This window comes from Tauraco erythrolophus, chromosome Z (assembly GCF_009769465.1).
Source record: "Tauraco erythrolophus isolate bTauEry1 chromosome Z, bTauEry1.pri, whole genome shotgun sequence".
Classification (NCBI taxonomy): Eukaryota; Metazoa; Chordata; class Aves; order Musophagiformes; family Musophagidae; genus Tauraco; species Tauraco erythrolophus.
In genome coordinates, this window is record NC_141496.1 from 76893063 (window position 1) to 76920917 (window position 27855).

Below are 27855 nucleotides of genomic sequence, written 5' to 3' on the forward strand. Positions count from 1 at the left end.
AGGGAAACCACAGGCCCTCTCTGGAAGGAAACGGGAGACCTGGCTACACGGGATATGGAGAAGGCTGAGGTTCTCAATGACTTCTTTGCCTCAGTCTTCACTGGCAAGAGTTCCAGCGGCACAGCCCAAGTCACAGAAGGCAAAGGCAGGGACTGGGAGAATGAAGAGCTGCCCACTGTAGGAGAAGATCAGGTTCGAGACCATCTTAAGAACTTGAAGGTGGACAAGTCCATGGGACCTGATGAGGTGCATCCGCAGGTCCTGAGGGAACTGGTGGATGAAGTTGCTAAGCCACTATCCAGCATATTTCAGAAGTCATGGCAGTCTGGTAAAGTTCCCATTGACAAGAAAAGGAGAAATATAGCCCCCATCTTTAAAAAGGGGAAAAAAGAAGACCCAGGGAACTACAGGCCAGTCAGTCTCACCTCTGTGCCCGCCAAGATCATGGAGCAGATCCTCCTGGCGACTATGCTAAGGCACATGGAAAATAAGGAGGTGATTGGTGACAGCCAACATGGCTTCACTAAGGGTAAATCGTGCCTGATTAATCTGGTGGCCTTCTGTGATGAGATTACAGCACTGATGGATAGGGTAAGAGCAAACTGACATCACCTACCTGGACTTGTTCAAAGCATTTGATACTGTCCCACACGACATCCTTGTCTCTAAACTGGAGAGACATGGATTTGATGGATGGACTACTCGGGGGATAAGGAATTAGCTGGATGGTCGCACTCAAAGAGCTGTGGTCAACGGTTCAATGTCCAAGTGGAGGCCTGTGACGAGTGGTGTTCCTCAGGCGTCAGTACTGGGGCCAGAGCTATTTAACATCTTTGTTGGTGACATGGACAGTGGGATCAAGTGCACCCTCAGCAAGTTCGCAGATGACACCAAGCTGTGTGGTGTTGTGGACACACTGGAGGGAAGGGATGTCATCCAGAGGGACCTTGACAGGCTGGAGAGATGGGCCTATGAGAACCTCATGAAGTTCAACAAAGTCAAGTGCAAGGTCCTGTATGTGGGTCAGGGCAATCCCAAGCATAACTACAGGCTGGGCGGAGAATGGATTGAGAGCAGCCCTGAGGAAAAGGACTTGGGAGTGTTGGTGGATGAGTCGCTCAATATGAGCCGGCAATGTGCACTGGCAGCCCAGAAAGCCAACTGCATCCTGGGCTGCATCCAAAGAAGCGTGGCCAGCAGGTTGAGGGAGGTGATTCTGCCCCTCTACTCTGCTCTCATGAGACCGCACCTGGAATACTGCCTTCAGCTCTGGAGTCCCCAACACGAAGGACATGGCGCTGCTGGAGCGGGTCCAGAGGAAGGCCAGGAAGATGATCCAAGGGCTGGAGCACCTCTGCTATGAAGACAGGCTGCGAGAGTTGGGGCTGTTCAGCCTGGAGAAGAGAAGGCTCCGGGGTCTTATAGCAGCATTCCAGTACCTAAAGGGGGCCTACAGGAAAGCTGGAGAGGGACTTTTTACAAGGACATGTAGTGATAGGACAAGGGGCAATGGCTTTAAACTGAAAGAGGGGAGATTTCGATTAGACAAAAGGAAGAAATTTTTCACTCTGAGGGTGGTGAGGCAGTGGAACAGGTTGCCCAGATAAGTTGTAGATGCCCCATCCCTGGAAGTGTTCAAGGCCAGGTTGGATGAGGCTTTGAACAACCTGGTATAGTGGAGGGTTTCCCTGCCCATGGCAGGCAGGTTGGAACTAGATGATCTTTGAGGTCCCTTCCAACCCAAACCATTCTATGATTCTATGAAAACTTTTGACTATCAACAGAAGCTGAATTCAAGCTGCAATATACACTTGAGTTTAAAAAAAAAGTAGCCAAATACCTACGAAATTGCTCATACTATTCATATTTTAAATAAATCAGCAATCTACACATGCAATTACATGATATTTTCTAAGTGCACAGGCACTATAGCAATGTATTTGAAAGTTTTTCAGACTACAATGCTCACAAAATGAAACTTGTTTCATTTATTAAGCCAAGCAAGAAATAAGTTTTCCAAGTATAAACTGCATTTGTTTTATTCCTATCAGACACTCAAACGTATTAAATAAATGGAAACAACAGTAAGTCTGAATTACTGAATGGCATTAGATTCTTCCTGAAATTCATCAGGAAACAGTGTATTTTTTTATTTTAGAAGACTGTGCCTGTTATCTTCCTTGCATAGAAAAGTAAACACCACCAAAGTATTGTCCAGATCACATCACCTCAAAGACATAACAGAAGTCTACAAAAAGAAAAAATGGGAGAAGAAAGTGTAGTGAAAGATGAAATTTGACACCTAACATCATTTAATGTGCTGTAGGTCTTGCACTGAATACAAGTGAACAAAAAACCTGGTGATTTTTCACATCAACCAAGCAGAGAAACTCACTGCTATAGGACATAATTAGAAGCTCCACAGCTTCAGAGAGACAGAGCAAAATCAGAGAAGGAAAGAAAAAAGAAACCTAAATCCCAGGGGGATTAGACACAAAGACGTCACCCCTATCTCATGAAGTCCCTGAGTCTCTAGTACCTCAGAAAATATGTGGAGTATCATTGTCAATTTTTTTTTTAGTATCATTAGATTCTGCTGCGATGACTGAGGGTGTCCAAATGGAAGTAAAGAGGAAAAATTACTTAGGACTGCTACGGAGTCTAGAAATCAAATCAGGATGTAAGAAAGCAAAGAGCACTCAGAACATTCAAAAAAGTTTAATTTAAAAAAGTTTAATTTAAAATTAATATATCATAGTTTATTCACACCTGTAAAATGTAAATCCGTATCATCATTAGATACAAATTCATTACTGTGCCTTTAATTTCATGGAGGTATCACGTTTGGCTGCATACTGCTGAAGTTACGCATACTTTAATGTTTAAGGTAATTATAGTGCAACTCACACAGAAAACTTTCATTCTACTACATTACACAATGTAGCAGTGGATGGTTCATCTGAATCATCAGGACTGTATTTTTTCCATAGAAAATTTTCATTTTTTTTCCAAAGAGAACTTTCACACACTTCTCTCTCCTCTGTCACTGAGGGCTGAGGTGCTCTTTCACATAGCTTCTCTATGACTGCTATGTCTGTGAGCTTTCTGAGGCTCTCATCATTCTGCTCATTCAGCATGTCCCAGAAGTCTTTCGGTCTCTCCTTTGATTTTTCTACCTGCCCTGAAGGGAATCTCCTCTGTGATTCTGTAGGCCTGTCTCCACCATTTCTAAAGAGGTCACTGAGAAGAGAGGTATCTCCAAGTAAGTCCACAAAAGACTTTTTCTTACAAGTCTGAGCTTTTCTCTCCCCATTTTCTGACTGAGACAGGGATCTTTTTCTTGGCAGCTGTGTTCCTTTGGAGTCCTGCTGTCCTTCACAACTTTTTAAAGACAGCACCTCAATTATTTCTGATTTACTGTTTAATGAGCCAGATGCCATAAAATCCTTGAATGCCTGACTGTTTCTCCTTTCGAGATGTTGAGTAGCAACAGTGGGCGATTGTTTATATCTTGCATCAACACACATATCTTGCATGTAGGAGTCATTGTGAAGTTGCTCTACTTCTCCCTTGTGACTCTGCTGGCTCTGTGTTTCAGTAGTTCCACTCAGAAGTGGATCTTTAGCTGATGAAGATCTAGTCTTGGATCTTCTGAAATTTGCAATGCTTTTTTTTCTTCTGGAGCATGTTATACCCGATTCTCTTTCCTCATAATCATGTGAAGCTTGTGCTGGTATTTCAACGGGGAAGAAAGACTCCACCTCTGGATGCTTGGAAACATAGAATTCCTTCAACATCTTCTGCCTTGTTTCTGATGTAGCTTTTGCAATATGTTCTGCTAGTTCTTCCACTGATCCCATATCAAAGTAGGATACCATTTCCTCAAATTGCCTCCTGTAATTACCAAGAAGGAAAAACGTGTTGACACCTTTAGCTAGAAACAAAAGCAGCTTTCAAGCAACTAATTCAATTCACATACTTCACATATCCCAGCAAGTAATTATTAAACGTAACTTCCTTATTAGGAGTTTTGTTTGGTTTTGTTAGCAAAGAAAAGAAAGAATAGTGAGCTTAGAAGAGCTGAAGTTACTTTTGAATCTCAAACTCTTGTGTGATTTCCTCAGCTTACAAACTGTCCATTCACAGAAGACAGAGACTGTTCCGTCCATTCTACCTAGTGAGCTGTGGAATATTTGTTTCTGATAAGAGGCCAAGCTCTAAAGCATATCATTCTAAGCAAGTTAGCCACAGTTTGGGATCAGGTAACCTAAACGGAAGGCTGGAGAGGTGGGTTTATGCTCCCTTATCAGAGGACAGGTATGAAACATGTTGCCTTTCCTGTATGAGGGCTCGCTGAGAGATTTAACCCTGTTTGGCTTCAAATACCGCTCGACTGGCTAGCTCCAGCTATAGCCTCTGTGAGTGGTGATTGCAGAGAGCTTCCCACTCAGCCCTACAACCACAACACACCAAACTGAGGCACCTATTGATCTTCATTCATTGCACAGCAAATCCAGAGTACAACTCCGAGCAAGGTGCTAATGGATGACCTGCTTAACATTTAAGGGCGAACATGCTTAAGCTTTTCGCTAGACGTGGCTTTAGGATCTTGGAATAACATCCTTAACTACTTCAAGGCCTTTGAAAATTTTTATCTCGATAAACTGTTAACTAAGATTACAATTTTGAGTATTTTTAGCATGAAGGGTTCTCCTCTACCTGCCTCTCAAAGATTTAGGATTTTCAGTATCTGTAACAGTAAGCAAGTCTGGCACTTCAACAATAACAGTCTGGATAGCTGAGGCCAGCTAGCTAATATGACAGATTCAGAACCCTTAGCGGTATTACTGAGATACCAACTCTCACAGCAATTTATTTGTCTCAAGGCTGGATTAAAAATATGTAACAAATCCCAGTTCTATAGGTTTGCTTAGTTAGCAACAGCTTTCCGCTTTCTATTTCCAGGTACCATCTGGCTACTGTTACTGAACTTCTATCTACGTAATAATAGAATTTAAGTATTTGTATTAATAGCAGCAACAGTTTGGGGAAAAACAGAAAAAGAGGGGACAAAAAAATTATTATCCTTCCAAGCATGATGAGGGAAACGACATGTTAAAAAAAATATTGAGTCCCATGTTAAAAAATAAATACAAAATCCAATTTTTTTTAGCAGTCTTTCAATGAAAGTAATAAAAGCTGGGCAAAACCAGCAGGCAGTCAGAAGCTCACAGTGTAAAACTTCTTGCTTCTACACAGTTTAAATATTGTGTTGTGGTACTGGATGGCACACATACCATGAACACTGGTGGTGATGACATCTGCACAGCTATGCAATATATGACACATTGAATCAACACATCCAAGTGATTTGTGGGTTCAATTCATCTTATTAATCAATTATAGTACCCTGTAAAGCGTGAGTGGAAGTTCCCCATTAGTTTTGCTCTTGTCACAGAAAATCATCAATATTTCCTGAGGACGGTTGAAACGAAGACAAAAGCAACTGCTCAGAGGTACGTTCATTTCAAGCTTAGAATTTTACTTCCGCCTCACCAAAACAGTCTCACCTGCGGATTCCTTTAGGTGTCTTTCCAACCAAGAAGGTGGTTGAACCTATTCTATGCACTTTTTTGTTCTTTTGCGTCACAGGATGCATAATGCACAGGTGCTGCTGCTTACTGTTCGCCAACACTTCTTGCCCTTCCTTGATAATGTTGTTCTCTGCTGTGCCTTCTTCCAGGCTTTCTTCATTTTTCTAGTAAAATGAGACATGGAAATCGTCAAAACATAGTGATGAGCTCTATTATGCCCAACCCCATCACTCTTAGCTAGCACTCAATGGTTTGAGTGTTAAGGACGGGATTCAGAGCTGTAGTGTAAACTCTCTAGTCAGTCACAAACTTCCAGGGACACTGAAGGTAAGTCTCAGTTCTTTAAGGATAGGCGGGATAGTTTTCTAAACAGGTTAACTGCAAGGCTAAATGATGGACCTCTCTAAGCTCTCTGACATATAAACAGGGGTTATAAAAAATTCTTAATCTTGTGCCACAGGACTCAAATTTCAGTTACAACTGCCAAATATATTATATATTATATATAAACAGAAAATGCCTGTGTTAATAGCTTACAGTCTTAATAGATAAATTTATTCAGGAAGATATTATGTATCAAGATTAACAGATTATTTGGAATCGCTGCTTTCTGCTTGTTAATGTATGTTACACGATTTTGCACAATACACATTCCGAACTCTTAATTACTTCAGCAATTTACAAATTGCTCAAAGCAAAACTACAAATAATCATAACACTATTCAGAGATACCAAATTAAGGAAAATCATTTTTGTAAATATCACAATCTCTAATTCAGAGTTGTAAAGATATTTTCAGGCAAGGCATCACTATACTTACCTGTAAATGAACACAAATAAGAATTTACACAACACTTTCATTATAATTCTGATAGATTTAAACTGGTAAGATTAAAATTTTAAATGTAATGGTAATAAAAAGTTAATGTTTAAATCAAAGAAGATCATTTTACAGAACAACTCATCATGCATTGACAGTCAATGTCTAGCACAAAAAACATAACCCTCTTTACACCTCAGTTATTTTTCACAGATCCTCACAAGTTCTTGTCAAAACCTCCCCTTTCCCAAAAGGCAAGCCAAGGGAAACATGAATGTTAAAGGATGTTTTCAAAGAGTGCGAAAAAACACGAAAATCAGAAAAGTAACATTACCTTTCCCTGCTCCATCCCCCAAACGAGATCGGGGAAAGAACAGCTGCTTAGTGATGTCCTCAGTCCCTCTCCTAACACTACTTAAAAGATGAAAACACATGATGTGTTCACACCTTGTCATTTGCAGTTCAAAATTTGGTCTTGGATCTACAATGTTTCTTCCCAATGTGTTTCTATTTGATCCATGTCCACTTCCTTTATTTCCATGGGCTGTTCACAATGTTCTTGAGCTTTAGGATCTCACATCTGTTCTCAATCCATTACTTTGGCAAATAACCTCAAACTAGCATACAGAGAGAGATGTTAATAGTAAGGGACCTACAGGCATACATTTCACTGTTTAAGCTAAATGCGTAACTCCCAAGATTAAAATCTCACTGCACTATTAAAAGTTATACTACACAAAACTGAAACCAAGGCCCCAGTGAAGATAAAAACCCTATGTCTCAATAATAATGTTATGACGATAGTAACAAAATTAAGATTGAGTTAGCAGATGTTATCTATGGTATAAACATCCTACAGGTATCTTGCTAATTCCACATCCATTTAAAATGTTTACTTTTTTTTTTACAGGTTAAAGAAATTTACTTGGAAAATGTATTTTGAAGGAGAAAGCAATGTGAGTATTAGAACATTTATTTTGATGGAATTTTTGCATGAAAAATATTTACAGTGTTCAGATCTCACTATGATAAGACCTAGCGTATTTGTCGCTCTGTCAGGAAACCAGGCAATATATAATTTAATTCAGGCAAACTTGCTCAGAATACAAGCCTAACCATGTCGAAGCCTGTCTTAAAAGTATTTTAAACCACCATAAATGTGCATCCACCTATGTCTTATTAAAGACGACCAAAGTATATGATGCAGCAATACTTTGGTTTACACATCCGTTCAAACACAGAAGATTAAAAATCTCTTGGGAAAAAAGCCAAATGTTGTAAACACACTGAAAGTCATAAAATTGCTTGTCTTTGCAGAGAATCAGAATTAACGTAAAAAGTACCGCTAATTATAAATAAACTCACAAATGGTGTATTTAGTTCTGGAAGTACAAAACTTAATTACATTGACCCGTACTGCCAAACTCAAAAGAACCACAGCAAAATGCCACCAAATACACACAAAGAGCTCCTCCTCTTCTACCTAAATTAGCTGCTCAAAGCTTCTTCCTGAACGTAGAAAATATCACTATAAACAAGTTACCTGAAGAGGGGCAGGAGCCAATGCCAGTGAAAACCCATGGCCACTGTGAGTTACTCTTGAAAAACTTCTCAGCTATCTGGAGCAAAGCCAATTGATTAAATGGCGCCCAGTTAGGCTGAAACACAAGAACTGGCTCTGTTGAACTTGTGAATGTTTTTGAAAGTTTGCCAACTTAAATCCAGCCCCAAATCCAATAATTTCTTCTAAAAAAACAACATACATTTTGTCAGTAAAACTAAAACACTTATTTCAGATTTTAAGATGTCTCCATGCTCATTAAAGGTCAAATCTGAAGTTTTTTATTCTGAGCGATACCTAAATGAAGGTCTAGATAGAGGTAAGCTCTATACACTTATAGATGAAAATACTTCCTGTATCTTTCTTCTAGCATACCACTAAAAAAAGTGAAAACATCAGTTCCAGCACTGTCAACATTCCATACTATTTTGCTTCCTTTTGAATTTGACTTCATGTATTACTCCCTCTAATTCTTCCCTCTCATGGCCGATTTATTTCCAATTCTCTTTCAGTGTTTGCCTTCTAACTCACTGATTGAGATCTATTTCAAAATAAACATTTCCTTTCAATATCTTTCTATTTTCTATTCCTCGAGCACTTTCCCTATCAAACTATTTTGTGTGTGTCCCATTATTTGCTCCTACATGAAATCCCATGTGGACTTTACAGCACTGGCCATATACTTGATAATTCAGATGAATATCATCTGCATTAGGCAATCTTGCAAAGCAAGACTGAAATTAGAACAATGTGATTCAGCTCTGACTCTTGTTCTTACACTACTGATACTAGCACATGTAACAATCTATTTATATTATTGAATGTCAGATCCTTTATGAATTAATGAATGTTAAGCATTCTTGTCAGACATCATATCACCACACAAATACATACTATGTGTTAAAACATATTCTTCACGGACTGCATAGCACATCTTCTGATTAGCCTTCTGAAACACACATGATGCAAAGCCAAGGAAATACTTAGTATAGCATACAGTATCTGCTCTAGGTATTTTAAAAGAATGTTTACAAAAAGATTGACAGCAGTCATGAAAACGGTTAGTCTCTACTAAACATTTAATTATATTGAAGACACTTTTGCAGTGCATGTTATGAAATTTCCACTGTTCAAAGTGGAAAAGTTTAAGTGAAACTTGACTACATAGTCACTGGTCATCAAGTGCACCTACACTGAATTATCTGTAATATTTTGTACTTCTGCATTCTTCATGTTTTCTCCTTTCTCAAGCCAGTAGCTTAGTGGGAGGGAAAAACGTGCAGCAAAACAAATCCTTCGATTTTAAAGACAAAAAATTTGTATTGTGTTACTGTATGTAATGTTTTTAATGTTTTATTCAACTTTGTGCACTTCCATGTTATCAAGAAAATCGTCACACAAAGTTCAAAAGAAATAAACAATTTATATTCAAAGCCATACATACAGACAAAGGGCCACAAGCTATTTAGTGGAAGGCAACATTTCCTGGATTCAAAAAATTATGTCAGAAAAGGTTACAGCACAGAAAATATCCCAGTAAAAAGAGAGATAAAGCTAATGAAAGTACAGTAAAAGGAAATTGTGAAGTGCTACTGCAAACTAGGAAAACATAACATGTCAAAGTGCAGCCATTTCTTCGTGTTTTACACTTGTTTTCTTATCATATCCTCTCTTCATCTGCCGCACTTTCTCTGAAGAGGCTTTCCATGTATCGCAATGGGAAAGAAGAGGGATTTCTACATAGCAGCGCAGAAAACAGTTTAAAAAGAGTATTCAGAAAATTAGGGACTATTACTACATATGAAAAAATACACAGAAAACATTATTTTCACCTTTCATGTTCTATTTAGTCCAGGGAGTTTTCAACATAAACATGTATCTTCCTACCACAGAAGATATTTTCCTCCACCACTTCTTCTTTTGTTATGTATGTCTCTTATTCTTATAAGTATACAGCAAGTTTTGGATATCAATAATTCATTTCCATTCGTTCACATTACATATATGTTGCAATCAAGAGCCCAGCAAAAATGGTAGCATCTGCACATTTAGAGTCCCACACCAGTTCATATTTAAGGGTAATGCTCTTCAAGAAGGATGAAGACATGTAGATGAGCATCAAGCAAGAATTTAAGTGCCACAGTGCAGCAGTAACTTCTACTTAGAGATTCCGTCTTGAATCTGCAGAAACTCTTGGATCTGTTAGCTCCGTGTGACAGTCTGCCTCCTGCTGCATAGTTACAGCAGTTTTAAAAATAGTATGTACTTACCAAAACCAATTTTTGTCTATGTTTTGACTGTACAAAATTTTAGTATCTGTTCCTCCTATAACAGGCATAAAGAGGTGGCTCTACACTCTGGAACAACAAATCCTAATTCACATATAACATCTTCAGACATGACTGAGACGACTGTCCACCTTAAGCCTGTGATTTTTCCTTTTCCTCTCTTTAGCCCCTTCAAGCAAGGCAAAAAAGAACAATGTTCATGTTTAAGTACAGCAAGATTGAAATGCATGAGACAGCAAGTGAGCAGAGGCTAGGAGTAAGATGAGTATGGAAAAAAAGAGAAACAGACATTCAGGGATACTTTTTTTTTTTAAGCGCTTTCAAGTTTGTGGCAATTCAAGTCACCAGACTTAAGAGGATAATGAACTTCCTTCAAAAGCCTGAATCTGAAGTTGAAAACATGTTTGCGTAATTATTCCTCAGCCATAGTTGTACAATGTCTGAGTATCATCTTCTCTTCTACCGCCTGACTACCCAAAGTATCACTACGGTAAGTATTTTGCCAAATACTGACCTCCAGTCAGCAAAACCCTCCTCTGACTTCCTCACTCACAGCTGAAACAGTGTTAACAGGCTTTCCTCTTCAGGTATGCGTGAAACCACTGCTGCCAGATATCCAGGATACTTTCCATTGCGCAGCTTCATTGTTTGTTTTCACTTCTAAAACAAACAAGAAAGGCCTTCTCAAATCTCTAGCTGCCTTGCAGTCACCTAAATCATACAAAAGCATGAAACATAGTGAACTCAGTATGACTGTCCTCTTAAAACACAGCTTGCAAGCAAATAACAAACCCTTATGCCATATTCTACCTTGTATTTTCCCAGTCCCCTCAAAACCTGAGAGAACACATGACTTTCCAGATACACTGCGAGTTGCAGTGGGTTTCTGATGATTGTTATTATTTCGATCAGATGATTCTTACTGCATTACAGCAAATTTATCTGCCCAAACTACAATTCTAAATTATTTCAGCTAATCTTTTCCCCACCGGGAGCTCTTCCCATAATATGTATGAATTATTATGGTCTTTCTACAGGCTTTTCTTGAACATATGCTATTCTTAGATATTGTTTTTATTTTATCTATGTTTCCTCTAGTTGCCAGGACATATATAAATACTCTGAAATGTTTGCTACCTGACTGTTCATTCTTGGTCTTGTTTCCTTCTCTCTTCTACATGTATACATGCCAAACAAGAACTTCTTCCTAAACTACTCTGCATGCCAAGGAAGATAAAGTATAATAATGTTCACATAAAACTTCATGTAGTTTATCTAAAAATTATATCCATATAGTCAACATAATACAAAAATGTTATCAAATAATGATGAAGTCTCTACTTTCACTCGATTCTTAAGTAAACCAGAATTGCTTTTCTACTTACAGAGGATACGCTACTGAACAAACTATGTAGTTCAGAGGGTTACAGTGACTTCCATGTTCCACCGTTTGAGATAAGTCTGACTCTTACAATATCTTATAATGATTTCTCATGTGGACATTAAATTTCCCTCTGAATTTAACTTTCTTAATTGAAAAGCAGTCTCACTGAGACTGAATTTGTCTACTGTTCTAACAAAACAGGACTGTAGAATGAGAGGTAATCGTATAGCTAATGGTCAGTACTGCAATTTTCTTAGGAAAAATGAAGTGAACCTACCTTAAAATTTTGGAATCCTCTAAAACAATCACATTTATACCCAAACTTTCTGAACTAAACAAAGCCACTCAGGATGTCAGCTCTGAATACAAAGGTATCTAATGTTTGATTGTATCACAGAAGACCAATAGCTGAAATATTCCTCAAGCTACAAAAAATGTTAGACTTATTCTGGGTCTAAACTACTCCTCCAAAATATTCTGTCAACACCAAGAGACCAGTATTTAGCTGTACCTGCTGAAAAAAGTAATGATATTTTTTCAGAGTAATAGGTAATTATTTTCCCCTGGTTGTCATACCCAGCTTTTCTGCATGTACAAACCAAGACCAAGGACATTTCACAAACTAATTTTTTGCTTGGTAGCAGAGAATTGACTACTAAGTCAATTGAAGAAGGGTTGTGTTCTCTCTGTTTTGTATTTACTTCTGAGTCTGTTTCTTCTCCAATTGGGTAACAGAGCAAGAATTTCTCATTGGGAGCAATTTAATTTAACTTGTTGACTCTTTAACAAAAAGAACTCCTGTAAGTCATATATCACTTTCTTATACCAAAAATCTGACCATAAATCAATATAGTTATTATTACTGTTGAGAATGAGAGGAGATAATCAGCTTGACTCAGAATTCAAAGGTAAGGAAATTACTTATTCCAGCAGAAGCCTGTGGGCTTGCACTTATCTTCTCTCACCTCTGATCCCTTCATCGAACAGCAGCAAACCCAAAAGCTAGGCACATACACCATAATAAATATGCAACTGCATGCTTCACAGAATACCACATAGGAACTCAGTGCATTTGAAAAAAAAAAACAAAAGCAAACCAAAAACAAAAGCCATACTGAAACGGTTAATTCCATTGTAAACTGAAACTGTAAACTCAATAAAGAAGCATTACAGGCCAATCATTTGGGAACAATTATTTTAAAGCTGAATAGCATTCCCCATCCTAGAAGAGCAAGGATAATGGAATGTTATCTCTCAAAAGCCTACTCTTTGTAAACAACTATCGAAACTTGTTGAATCTGAAAGCTGTGCAAACACACTGCAATCAGTGTTACCATAACTGATAGAAAGTCTTTGTTTAAATAATCTACAAAATGTCAATGTAATACAAATACGATAAAGACGAGTTCTTAATAACACAACTTTTCTATTTACAGTATTCTCAACAGCACTTAAATCTGCACGGGAGATACAAAGGGCATGTTTTTTCCTAGGCTGACAGCATGCTTAGTTCTCTCATTTACACCACATTGCAATAACATAAAGAGGGGTTTACCATTAATCCAGGTTTTACTACAAAGCATCCCGTTATTTCTCTGTCAAACACTGGCAAGAGTGCCAAATGTCTGTCATCCAATTCAGAGGATTAAGACTTCTTTTATAGTGTGATTCTTGTACCAATTTATAAAAATACAGATATAGTTTCTTAGAGCTGGTCACAGTCTATATTTTGGCCTGAATTCATGCCGCAGAGGTTGAATATGACAGCTGGCAGGAAGCTGAGGGGAGAATACATCCTCCCCCTTTTCAGTCACCACATTTCTGTTGCCATAGTGATTAATCCTCCATTGAATAGCTGTCTTTGTACATTTCTTTTCAGTAAAACTTTAAGTAAACTTAAGTTGAAAACATGCAGTTGACTGAAAAAAAAAGACTCCACATATTCAACAGGTACAGTACAAGCTCTTGTGACTAATACTTTTCCACAAATTAAAAAGTGCAAACTAGCTGTAATGTGGGACATCATCAGTTTTTTCAAATTTAGTATGGTTTCTTCCCATTTTTTCATCTTTTTTGTGAAGTCTCCAAGGCTTCTCTCCAGTCTTCCCCATGCTCTAACTGACTGCCTCCGTATTCCTGTTGAAGAAATACTGCACAAATTCAGCTTTATAGGAACTAGACAAAGACTATTCCAGACTTCTGTACTTATGTAAAACATTTCACATAGGCTGTTTTTGTCAATTAACACAGAAATTAAGTAGGAAATTAAGGAATGCAGTCATTTACTTCAGAATAGTCTAGAAACTTCAAAAGAAGATATTTAATCTTGCCTCTGAGAGGCTTCTATTTCTTATGGTAGCTAAGAAAAAGTTTCACAAATAACAGTGCAAGTTACCCTAAAAACAAAGTAACAAGCTCCTGCACTGAAAATCAAGGAAGTTGCTTTAGAACCTGGAACTCACCAGAAAAAAAACAGTCAAAAACCCCAAAGCCCCTAAAGATACTTAGTAGATGACTGAGGTCTTAGAGAAAATGTTAAAGCTTTCTTTTTTTTTTTTTCCCCCCAAAATTAATAATGCCAGCATAATTTTGAGCAAAGTATCGTGAGTGAATCAAGATTTCCTTTATTTTTCTGGAAGGCTGAAATACCTGTAAGTCTGCTCTGAAAACTACAATTTGGCTTTGTAAGTCCACCATGTCCAGTCTACAGGTTCATTTCACGTTTTCTTTTGGAAGCTTCCCTCCCCGATATCCTTTTTTCCATGGTTACACAAGATAGATGAAAAACAAAATTAAGAACTATCTTCTGAACAGATAGTAATGGGGTAACAGAAGCAATAATCTTCCACTTGTTTTGTGCTTCTATGAGATGGCAGATCAAGTGTATTTTGTATTCATATGCATACGAAGCAACAAAGATCAGCTCTCAGTAATTTTTAACGGAGTGACTATCTGCCATGCTAAATGACATGCATTCTACCCTCATATGTTTATAATACTGAAATCTGGTGGGATTCTCCCTGCATCGTCGTATCACAGAACTGACCATAATTTCTGCCTTAACACTTACGACTTGCTATGAAAGATTACAAATGCACAGAGCAAAAAGAGACACTTAACTGCCTCTGAGACACTTAGGTTCTGGGATGTACGATAAATTTTTAGAACTACACAGGAATTTGAGATGTAGCGTCTGTATCTTCAAAGTTTCTTTAGGAACAGCTCTCTGCCATACCTCTGCATGGAACAAAAATCCGCGGCTTTGTTTTGATTACTGAGGCTCTTAAATACCTCTAATCATTGATGCTTCCATGCCTTGCACATAAGCAACATTACTAGAAACACCAACCATTAGAGGGATGATCACCATATACTATTCTTCTGTCCTTTTTTCTCAAAATCCACATTGATCTGACACTGCAAATTGTGGTCAATGGTCAGAATATGGACAATCTTCAGACACAGGATAATACATACAATTTGGGAACTGTTGGTAATAAGTTAAAAATTTTAACTGTAATTCTAAATATCCCTTAAATGTAGAATATTAAGTATATAAATATGATATCTATCTACAAAAAACTGTTAGTCTTTCAAGTAGCTTCCTGATTATACACGCAAAATAAAGTATATCTCCACTGCTGTAGATGGCTATTTGTGACAGCTCCATCTGTAACAAGACAACAGTATCTATCTTCATTTCAAATGCTAGTTCAACTCACCTACAGCTACAGAATGTTCTTCCACTTTTATGCAATCCCATGGACTTCTGCGATAAAAGGAATATATTCCCAAAACCACAATTTATTTTAGTTTCTTCAGGATTATGCGATAAAACCTTTCCATTTGTTTGCTTCTACTACTGTCAGGTACAAACTATCTTCAAATAGTTATTTTTAATTCAGATGCTGGAAAAGACTTATTGTGACTAATGATATTCAGCCAAAATATGGTTTATTCTCTTGCTTGTATACTTAATGCATGGTTTTACTATCACTTTTACTACTTTCAGATTTTACCTCACCTTTCATAGCTAGTAAGTTGTGAGAGAGCTCTCACAATGTTCTATTTTGATTTCTTGACAGCAGACTTCACATTCTGATTGCTGTTACCTTACTGTATTTTTGATAGTCATACAGAATTTATGGAACTACACACTAAACAAGCATTCAGTATTATAAACATGAACATTCTAGATAAACTAGTGGATTAACACAATTCCTTTTAGAATAAAGAAAAACAGAGTATGACTGCACTCCCTACCACCTTGGGAGAAAGGAGAGAGAAAGAGAAAGGCTCTGCAGCAATCTTGAAGTCATGTATCCAGGACTCTTACGGATCCTGGAGCACAAAGCAAGAAAAGCAGAAGGAACAGTAACAGGATCTACTTCTCATGAAAAGAACGAAGATTTTGTTCTTCTAAGCCTTTAATGGTACAGAACAATAGCAGATTAAAATAATATGTTCTATTACTTCAGAGAAAAGGCAGCTGGGGTATATGAGTGCTAGCACAGGTAACTTTAAAGACAGCCTGACTACCTATTACTGGGTAAAAAAAAAAATATGCTTGACTGAAACCTACAGTTTAAAAGATTAAGAGAGATTTGACTGTGAATTACGTCAGTGCCAACAGACCAGATCTAACACAGACCTTCCGAAGTCAAATTAAGGAAAGAGACCATCCTCAAGATAAACATCTTTTCTTATCCTGAAGTTCAAGTCTTACACTTTTTATAATCAACTTAAATCGAAGTTTACTTATTCGTGAGTTACTTGTGTTCTTAAATAAGATGTTCTACATACCTTCAAAGTTCTCTTTTGAGGAACAAAACTCCCTGTCTCCCATCCCTTCTACCTTGGCTCTCCAAGATCATCTTCCCATGCAACCTCTCTCACTTTGAAGGAAAAGTCCTCACAGGTTTTGCAGTCTGCTCCAGTTTTAAGCAGTTTCTACAACTCAAGTTTGACTCTCCATGCTTCAGCAATAAAGGAAGGACTAAAAAACCTAATTTATACTCCTTTTACATACTGCAGGTAGAAAACCAGGAAGACTTCTTTTATATTGTTTTCCAGCAACTTATTTTTGCTGTTACTTATATTCGAATAATTTCCATAAAGTAGCTATTGAAACTAAAGAACTTAACGTTGGATGTAAAAGTTCATGGGAATTGAATTTAGTGAAGTCAAAACGTAATTACATGACTAACGAACAGCAAGAAATAAACAAAATGTCAATGTTCTTACAAGAGGTTATCTTAATTAATTACTTTTGCTAATTATTTATTCGTTTTTTCTTATTATTTATTATAACATTATTACACTTGTCATTCTAGATTCATATCTAGCAGGAAGCAAAAATGCTTCACTCAATCTTCAGCAAAGATTTGCAGAAAAAGTTGTATTTCCCAACTTACAACTCATCCACTTTGCTAGTTTTTAGGTGTTCTTTCCCAGAGATATTAGTTATTTCTTGAAGAACATATTTAAACTTTATTAACTCAGAAATGCATTATTATAGACAGATTGTAGAGCAAAATTGCAGAGCAGGAAAACACACAGTTGGCACAGGTGAACTGAACAGCACAAAAGGTATTTTACTTCCGTCCCAAAGAGACCTATCCATGAAATGAAAGGAAGAGATCCTTTCTTGATCACTCCTACTTAGACAAATTGAATAAATGTGTCTAAAAAGGGACATAAATATTGTCAGGACATTATTCAGGAGCCTTCACGATGCTATCAAATAAAGCTTCAATAGAGATACACTGTAAAAAAACAAGCTTCTAATCAAGAATGTGATCATTGACACCCAGAGCAAACGGAAACAGCTACCCAATTTCTGAAAAACAGTTAAAACAACGATGCTAGAAATCAACATCAGTGAGAAATTCCAGCTGACAAAAGTTCTGTTTTTCTTTCAGGAACTACCCGGTTACACTTAACATTCCTGTATTTAATTCCATAGTTTTATTTGATGGAAATTTAAACTGTTCAGCTGTATTTTTAATATTATATATAATGCTACTTTAATCTGTTGAAAAACTTTATTATACTTCATTTGAAATCAGCATTCTCTTTATAACACCGTTAGTTGCTCTGACAGGGAATGTCTTCTTTTAAACTGACGGCAAACAAGTGAAAACTGACCAGCAAAGACCGATGGCCAGAAAAGCAACAATGATCGTGTTTTTCACAAATGTTTTTTTAAATAAAAATAAAATAATGAAGAAAGGAAAATAGTAGCAGTAACATCGTAAGCAGACCATATTTGAAAGTTGTCAATGAAGCTCTGACAGCTTTTTCAGCACAAAAATTCAAAGCTCCACATTTAAGAATAGGCAGCCATCTAGGAATTATTTCTAGATTAGTGCCTCCACGTCAAAGAAAGAACAGGAAGAAAAGGAAGAGGCAGCCTTCTCCATAATTATTGATGGTTTTCCTCCTACTTAAATCTCCAAAAGAATTGATACCACTGTTGCTTCTGAGTGAAAAATAGATACCTTAGAAAAACTGACTGACAAGTGGATCAAGAGAGGTTAATTTGTAACAGTTGCAGTCCCAGAAACTCTAAATAATGAGATGTAAGTTACATGAATACTATGAGACCCACAAACTAGTTTTGAACGCAGGTGGATCAACAGACTCTTATTCAAAGTACTCTCAGTTTTCTTTCATTTATATTTAGTTTATTATTGCTGTCAGCCATTGCCATTAAATAAGGACCTTTCTGCAGTATTCTTGAGTATTTTTGACCAACTTTTCTGTTAATAAAGGATATTATAATGCAAATGTCTTAGAACTGAAAAGGCCTCACTTTTACTGGTTGGCCTAGTTTGATTTCCCAGTGCAAAAATTCTTTGGCATCTCTGCTAATGGCTTAATTAAATACAGTACACCAACCACATTGGAAGAAATTCTTTTAGCCGCTGCGGATGTTCAACACTCTGGAATGACACAGTCTTCTGTCTACAATTTCTATAGTGATTGCTAATATGTTTGTAAAGACTAAACTGTACATTCACCAATTACTTATTCTGTGCTTGTGTTTATTTTAAGAATCACTCTAGGAAACGGCAAATGTTTATTACAACGCAAACAACAAAGCAGTTGCAGATAATCAGAGTAGATTAAAACCACTGCATAATAAGAACAAAAACGTGGAAGCTGTACCTGAATTTATTCCAGATTTGTATGTATTCCAAATGTAATTAAACAAGATGCATGACAATCAAAAAGCATAAAATGTATTTGTTGCTGCAAATGAGCACTCTCGGTAAAACGCAGTTTTACATTTCAGACATTAAGCATAGACAATATGACTATTACTTTAACTCATTATAGCAACTTCATGTGTCCACTCAAAAAACCAAAATCAATCTGAAAACTGATTTATGTTTGACTTTCTATGTCACAGAGATGCTGGTATGTACTGTGGCAACTGGATTTTTGTTAACTGGATCCAGGACAAACTGAAGTTTTTTCAAGCCTCAAATCAGAAAAACATGGCACAGAATTTGATTTCAAGCACCCAGTCTTTACTCTTACCATCTCTCTCAGAAAAATCCCACAAAGGGTGCTCTGCTGCTTAATTCCCAACTCTTCCAGGGCTGGCGAATGTTAAAAAAAACCCCCAAACAACCCACAACAAAAACCAAAAGACAAAAGTAATTTATTAAACCTCCGTTTGTGCCTCCTCCTCCCATCCTCAGTGGCTTTGATCATACATGGTGGCCACTAATAGAAAAACAAGTTCGTTAGGGCTTTTTAAGATGAAAAATGAGGATAAAAACAGTAAAAAAAACATTTCCCAAACACTTCTCTTTACCTTGGCACTACAGACCGCTACATTAGCGGGGAGCTGGGAAAACTGCTTCAACTCAAATACGTCTCGCACTGCCCACCGGCTCAAGCGATTCTCAGCCTTGCTGGATCCAACCACGTTCTGGTTTGAATGAATATATGCCACTTCTTGAACACCATCTGATATATTGGAAGAAAGGTATAATCAAAGATTTGTTCCAAAACCCTGAAGGTACACAATTACACTGAAGTAGTATATCATAATTTTCAAAAGTTTTACATGAAAGTTGTAAAGCTTCTTAGGATTTCACTCAGCATCAAGTTTCTCAGCTCTATGAAATGAACAACAATCACTAGACTTATTCAGATTTATCCAGACAGTTTAATATTGTTTCCATTTCGGTGTGTTTTTTTTCAGATGGATAAAGGAGAAGTTTCAAATCATCTATGATTTCATGGCTGCAATATTAATGTCTAAAGTCTCATCTCTAACAATCAGATCTTCTACATGGTATTTCAAACTCCCAAATCACACAGATACTTATGCGCATGAAAAAGAACTTAACAGCTCTGTCAAGACTTAAGGTTTTACTGTTCAAATATTTAGATTCGTGAATTTTTAATAAATCTTCAATCTTTGCATCTTTCAACAGACATTGAGCATTTAACAAAACATTACAGAGCAACCCATCACCTCAGAAAACAGGAAAGTAAGGTTAATAGGTAGAGACACAGAAAGACATTACTAAATAATTTTGCTGAGTATTTATTAGTATCTTGTAACAAAAACATGTATAGCAGGAGGAACTTAAAATCTGCCAATAAAAACAAACTAAACATGTTATTTCTTTAGTTGAAAAAAAAAAACAGAGAAATTAAATAATTAGTTACCTAAATATCTGTCCATTGATTCCACTTTTTGCTCTTGATGTTGAAACTCAGTATTACTTGCAGAAGTTCTACGCACAGCATAATTGCCAGACTTCATTTCTGCAGCAGAGGTATCTTGGATACGATGAAGCATGTCAGATCCAAACCGAACTTTGTGTCTCTGTCTGTTACACTTAGAGCTTTCCTTTCTGCTATTAATTTTCTCAACTGGTAAGTTATCTTCAGAGGATGAAAATTCATCTATATTCTGAGAATCACTTTCCTTTTCTTTCCTATTGGGCTTCTTTGACTGTAGCAGAGATTTGGAGAAGCTGCCTAGTCCATTGTTATGGGTGTGTCTTTCTTTCCATTTCAAAAAGCTCGAAGTTCTTAACTTTCCTGATTCAGAATTATGGGAAATTTCAATATCATCAGACTCATCACTTATGTCACTTGCCCCTTTCAAATCTCTTGTGCCGTTCTTGATGTCTTCAAAAGACGTGACTTTGCTGAAATTTGACTCAGTTCTATGCAATCCAGGTTGCCTACTGTCTCCCTTAAATACCAATCCATCTTTTTCTTTTGCTAACTCTTCACAATTTTCAGATGCTGACTCGTAAATTTCAAGTTTTTTAGTAAGCATTGGTTCTTGGTATGCTGGAACTTGGGTAGGAAAGATGACATCATCATTCTCTTCAGAACTCTGTTCAGTTTCAAAGACTACATCACCTTGCTCTGAAACGCACTGATCCTCACTTTCTCTGTCCCCTTCCTCCTCAGAGTCTGACAAAACACGCCAGTCTGTACTACGCGTATCTTGTTTACCCCTTCCACCTGGTGACTGAGCAGCTTTCCCACCCTCCAAAACATGCGCATGGCTTTGACGTTTCTGAAAATCACTACGCTCACTATGCATATTTGTTCTTACGACCTGATCATCAGCATTTGAATGATGAGAGTTATAACTAGTATACTCTTCTTTGGTAGTTTCAATTTCTCTCTGCAACAACTTAGAGAATCCACACTGCATTAAGGAAAGCTGTCCCTTTGTTACCATTAAATTATTTGCATTGCAAGGCTTCCTTCTGTCAGATTTTTTCACAGAAGTTTCCAGAACATCATCATCACTAAAGTCATCACAAAAATCCATTTCTTCTCTCTTTAATTGTACTTGAATGTTTCTAGGCTCTCTTGCTTCTTTACAGTCTGGTTGTTCATACTAAAAATAAATTAAAGCAAAGGTATTTGAAACGTAAATAACAGACTGAAAATACATCATTCCAAAGCCATGTAAAAATGTCGATTTTCACTATGTTACTCAATCAAAAAGTATACAAAATAGTATTACAATACACAATGAGAAAGCATACACAAACCAAATCAGAAAGAGAAGTTATATGAACCTCTTTGGTAGATCGTATTTCTTAGCAGAACAACAACAAAGATAACCAAATACATATATTTGAGACTATATATGCTGCACACTGCTAGAACAAGCTATGTCTTCACAATTCACATCCCTATTTTTCTAGTTTATACTGATCTTACTGCAACTTTTCATCATTCTAAGGCAGTCTGAAAAGCAACTTCAAACCTTAATAGTGTGTAGTGACATTCATCAAAAAACACAATCTCCCAGCAGTGGTCAACCTCGTTGTAGATGGGGGCTAACTCAGTTTATAAGAGCTATGAATACATAACATTCTGCTCTTAAAATTAGTTAAGTCCTACTGACATCAAACAAAAATTACCTCCAGGCAACCTTAAAACATTTTGAAGCTACAGAAGTCCAGAATACAACTCCAGAACTGGGTACTATGGAGATAAGAATTATGAGAATACGTAAATGGAAAGTCAGAGGGGTAAATACTAAACTTTTATACATGAAGAGAAATTTTAAAATTAATATATTAATCCTGATATCACCCTCATCAAAAAAACATTTAACACAAGCTAAAAAGTTGTCATTTGTCTCAAAATCTACTGAGAGATCCTGACCATACAGTGATGTATTAGCAATGTGAGGTTATCATCAATGTGATGGCATACTGATTTAAATTAGTACAGATATTTACCCACAGAAATCTCAAAAAAAGCATGAGATAGTGGCTAATTTTCAGTACCTTTCAGTGTGATCTAATCCAATGGTATTTTCATGCTTAGAGGCCATATAGTAGACCTATCTGACTGTTTCTGAAATTATCTGAACACAATGTTCAGTCAAAAACATTTATAAAAATGCTCCCTTTAAACTCAGCCTTTACAGGAAAAAAAAAAAAAATCTTGTTCCTGAAGGAAATTATTAAATAAGCTATTAAAAAAAGAAAAAGACTACTGATTGGTGTGAATCACCATCTGATCACATGAACTAAACAGCGCATGTCTTCCACACAGGTCCACAATGCCTGAAGCAAGCTTTTCAATCCTCTAAACCAATGGTACTCCTTTCCACAATTCCTTAACTAAAATTTTCTAAACGACAGTAGGTATTAAGATTCTCAATCAACTTCTTGATCAGAAGGCTGTCATATCATATTGTATCACGAGGCTGTCACTCTTAAGGCGCTACAGAGCAATGTTTCAGCAAAGAATCTTGCTCTGCAGTAACAGCATGTTAGTAATACCTTCCTTCAGACTGAGGATATCCCAGTGTTGCAAAGGTCATAGAATACCCTATTACCAGATGTTCAGAATATTCCACTTTAAACACCGACAGCATGACATTACCTAATGCTTTACAATATGTAAAACCAAGGGCAAGCAGACAACCGAAGACACCAAGTGTAGTCTAGGGTAAAAGCATTACCAGCCTAACAACATACTGTCCACATTTGCCACTGTAGTATCAGGAACCAGAGAGATTGCCATGCTCTGGTCCATAGTCCACAAACACACCTCACCTTTTCAGAGCTGCATGGAGGAGTTTCTTCCTTTAGCCATGTAGTTGACGTCATGACTCCTGCTTCTACTCGCCCTTCCCTCTAAAACAATCAAGAATGAACAGAATAAAAACTGTATCTGTTCAAGTTAACGAAGGCAAGTCCAGAAAAAAAAGTTTTTATCTTTTTCTACAGAGATAGAAGCATCAGAAGTACAATGAGCGAAGTCGAGACTAAGACTTATATTTTGGCACTTACTGCTCTTTGATCCAACCCATAACCTGCAGGAAAAGTAACATACTGCATAAATTGGGAGGATCTTATGTGTATACTGTTTTAATGATTTTTCACTTTTTTTTCAAAGCAGACCTGCTACAGTGTTCATATTACATACCATGTTTTAATTTAGAGAACTTAAGTTTAATATCCCCAAAGCATGTGTTATTACATCACATTAGTCTTTTCGCTATGCTGTCTTTACACTGCTATATCACATTCCCCAGCCTCCTCCTAGTATAGGCAAAAATACCAAAAGGAAGGATGGAAAGAAATAAAAGGGCAGGACTTCACACCTCCAGGATGTCTTTGGTAAGACAGGATCCTTGAGTCCTAAGTTTGAAAAGATTATGGATCCCAAAAAGCTCTCCTTGATGTTCCTTTGATCCTTGCACTGCCTCAAAATACCGCTTGGCATTTTCGCTTCCAACCACCGCACAGTGAAGTTGCTAAAACAGAACAACACAAGGTATTTCAGAAGTGTTTGCTCCAACAACATGTCAGAATTTCCTGGCATCCAAATTGTATACACAGCTTTAGTTGGAGCAGGCAGAAATTCCTAAGGGAGGATAACCCTGGCAGATGGAGGTATAATCGATGGGGGTATACTATGAACCTGCTTGGTTTTATGAACAAAAGACATACAAATATTTCAAGTCTTTCACTTCATTGCTGTCTAGTATCAGATACCCACTACGCACACTACTGACACTCCTCTGTATCTTGACTGCTCATCCTTCCTCAGTATTACATTCTTACTATTTTTTCATAGGCCTTCGCATTGCATGCTTACTTGGTAAGGACTAAATAAAAGCCACAAGATTACTCCTACTGATCTCTGAATATTTTAATTATCATGTACTCTTGCTAAGCAGATTGAACGGAACTGACAATCTTCCAGGTGAGGAGGAAAGACAAGTAAATAGTTTGTCAAGCAGAATTATAACGTTTTCAAAGCCAGGCAGGTTTAGCTGCATTCCAATGACTGCAAATTTTCAATACTTACATAATTAGTATATTTGACTTTAAGTGGAAGAATGTCAAAGTCATGGTTTTATGGATATCAGACTTGTAGTATTTTTTGTAACTGTAAGCAGTTGGTAGTTGTTCCATTCTATTCACTTCCAGTTCTAGCACTGAATAGTCACTGTCCTAGACAGGACATCTCTTGAATTATGTAGGCCAATAACTATATAGTCAATTCTAGTTCAACTTTACGCAGTTTACTCTTTCTTGAATTACGCATGGTATTCACAAAAAGTATACTTTGTGATACATATATAACTTATTCAGATTTCTATTATGTTAGATTTCAATGTTAACTTTCAATGTTCAGATTCTTTAATCACATACAGCTAGGTCAGGCAACCAAACACCGCTAATAAAAAAAATTGAGCAATTTTAGAATCTAATAGATCCCTCAGTAAGAACACATTACAAACGTGATAAACCACTCTCACATAAGTTCATTTCATGAAAAGGATGGATGACAGCATTTAGTTCTGAGAGCATATTTATAGTTCACCAAAAGCCACACATCCACATACACTCAAGGTTTCTGAATTTTCAACAGCAGATAAAGTCATCTTCTTTACAACTTCCTGAAAGTTTTCTAACTGTGCTCAAGTGTCAGTAGCAGAGAATGCAGTTCAAGTGTAGAATTAAAAAAAAATAAAATAATCCCCTATTTACAAATACTCTGTTTATTGCTTCTTACTTGACTTGAAAAACACAAGTCAACTTGGAAAAAAAAACAAACCACAAACAAATGAGAGTCTTTCAAGAAGTTTTATACATGCTTTCTGGAAACTCTAACAGATAACATTATCCAGGTCTTCTTTATCTATAAGATCACGAACTCCAAAGACCTCTGTGAAGCATGACACTCTCCTTCAGGATTTTAGTGAACGTAGTTGGTCGTAATTTGCTATTGGTCATTTTGTTAGAGACCTCTTCTACTGATACTTGCTATTGAAATGGATCCTTGAAAGTACTTTGCACGAGAGAAACTTTGGAACAGGATGCTCTCTGAGCTTTTCCATGAATGCGGATATGAAGAATAAATCAAGTGGGTTTTTTTTGCAACGAATGCTCTTTTAAATCTCACTAAAGTAATGCCTATAGAGCAATACAATTCCTGCCTCTGATGTGTTCCAAAAACTACATTCATGAGCTTTTACGCTTTTAGACCACTGTCCTTCAAAAGTAGTTTTTGGACTTAGTTGTGTTTTATATTTAACTCTCTTCATAAGTATATGATTTCAACTATGAATACAATGTCTTCTTCATTTTGAGCTTCTGAAACAGTCTCTGAAAATTGCCCAATTACTTATAAGCACCTCAGCCCATCACCTACTACTTTTAATTTCTTCTTAACACGTTTCCTCTTTTTTTTATTTAGATCATTTTGTCAAAATTAAACATAACTAATTTTTTTTTTTTTGCTTCTACAAAACATTGAATTTAAGTGAGATAAATTCACTCGTACACTTTTGAAAGTAACACTTCGAAGCAGGTCATACACATTATGGAAAGCAGTTGAAGATTTGATCTTCCAGCTGTGGGGTTTCTGACTATCTGCTCTGTGAAATCAGATACAATGTCCAAATACTTGATCTTAGAACCTTATCTGTCTCTTACTTAAGTCTGTATGACGATAATGACAATCTATTCCTGTATTTTCCACTCACTTAGCCTCCAACCTCCTCCTTGTAAATAACCCAGCTACAAGAGCTTATCACTGAAGACTCAATACCAAATTTTTCATATTTATGGCCAAAATCTGACATTATTAAGTTAATTCATCAAATTTCATGCAGCTTTCTTTAATATATTGTATAACTTGCCCACTGAGGTGACTACTTTGCCTTTTCTATGTAATGCATTCTTCAGGACAACTGTATCGCACTGATTTTCTTCCTCTCTCCAAGTTTATAAGCCTATAATGCCAGTATCTTAAATCAAAGCCAGTCATCCCATTTCTTAAATTGAAACTTCTGTTCAGAAAAATACGTCCATATTTCATCTAGTTTCTCATTATTCTGCAGCCTGCTCTTTATTGTTCATGTCTGAGTTTGCTTATTTTTTGTTTTAATTCTGATCTCATCAGGAACCAGTTGCTAGATTATGTGTTCCTCAAACCACACACTTTGGTTTTCCCACTCTCAGGTTTTTAAACTTATCAGTGCAAGTCGCAAAATTTAGAGAGAGCAACTGTTTCATGTTGAGTATTCTGGCAGACAACATCACTTATCTTCATAACAGCAGCAGCTACAAGCTGTTTCATCCTCCTTTTATAAGCAAGTTTTTAAAGGTAGGAGAGTAGCAATGTCTTCTTGCTTTTCAACTATAGCATCAGCACGATTTCCGCTTTCTTTCTCCAAAATTTAAATTCTGCCTGAATCAGTCTGCCACAAATACTAACTACAACTTCCACAGATATATTTTACATGTTTTTAAAATAAAATAGTTCCCTTCCCTGTGTAGCCTGATTAACGTATATGGCATAATATAACTGTCAAAAGTTACAGAAAAACGTGAATACAAAGATCGTTCTGGTTTGTTCTTTGACAACTGCTAAATGATGTATCTCAGATTATATGTTAAAGTAACAGCATATATCAACAGAACTGAGGTAAACTACAATTTTGCTATAGGCTAGCTTAGCTTTCAGTCATTGCAACAGCTAAAAAGAGCTCCCAATTTAAACAGTTTGTGAACTATACCTGTTTATAAACTTGTCGCAAGTACATCATCTCCTCCACAGTTCCCAAGGATATCAATCTAAACACTTTAACATCTCTGTGTTGGCCAATCCTGTAAGCTCTGCAAGGACAGGGGCATATTTAAAAAAACGTATTTTTTAACAGCAGAAAAATAAAAGAGTTCTTAAAGGCAGTAAAATAAATAAATTTTAAAACGTCATTCCAATAAAAAAAGGAGTACTCTAAATCATTTATGAGCTGGTTGGCTTTTGGTTTGTTTTGACTTTTCACTTTTCCAAATTTTCCTTGGTATTTCATTCTCTTTTCTTTTACTCTTATTTTTTCAAGTTTCTTCCTGGGCCTATCCAGCTGAAAAAGCTTTCTCTTCAATTTATCTCAGAAGGTGTGTCTCCCATCTCTTTTGAAAACACATCTTCCACAATGCTTTCTCAGTATGTTTTTCCCTCTGTCTCCATCTGCTCCAGCACAAGATATTCTCCTATTTGCATTATACAGGAGTCACATCGCAGATTACTTGGAGCAGTCTGTTCTTTCTTAACTTCATATAGCACTTTGCAAGTTAGGACATAATAAAAACAGCTAACAAACAGGCAGTGTTCTATCTAAACAGCAAATTCTGAGACTTCTAATACATTATATTTGAAAATTCAAGAGAGGC

At 36.7% G+C, this 27855-nt stretch overlaps 1 protein-coding gene across 2 annotated transcripts in view; it reads right to left on the reverse strand.

The window, feature by feature from the left end:
- Positions 1-2825: 2825 nt before the first annotated feature.
- The window catches only part of ERCC6L2 (ERCC excision repair 6 like 2), a 58832-nt gene continuing 33802 nt past the window's right edge, over positions 2826-27855 (reverse strand). For both annotated transcript variants that reach the window (XM_086629006.1, XM_086629007.1), the window contains 7 exons: positions 27198-27297; positions 23769-23921; positions 23218-23298; positions 20339-21536; positions 19473-19627; positions 5571-5758; positions 2826-3894 (listed from right to left, as the gene is read on the reverse strand). In XM_086629006.1, coding sequence (XP_086485132.1) covers positions 2919-3894; positions 5571-5758; positions 19473-19627; positions 20339-21536; positions 23218-23298; positions 23769-23921; positions 27198-27297 — 2851 coding nt within the window. In that variant the 3' untranslated portion in view covers positions 2826-2918. The remainder of the gene's footprint in view (positions 3895-5570; positions 5759-19472; positions 19628-20338; positions 21537-23217; positions 23299-23768; positions 23922-27197; positions 27298-27855) is intronic.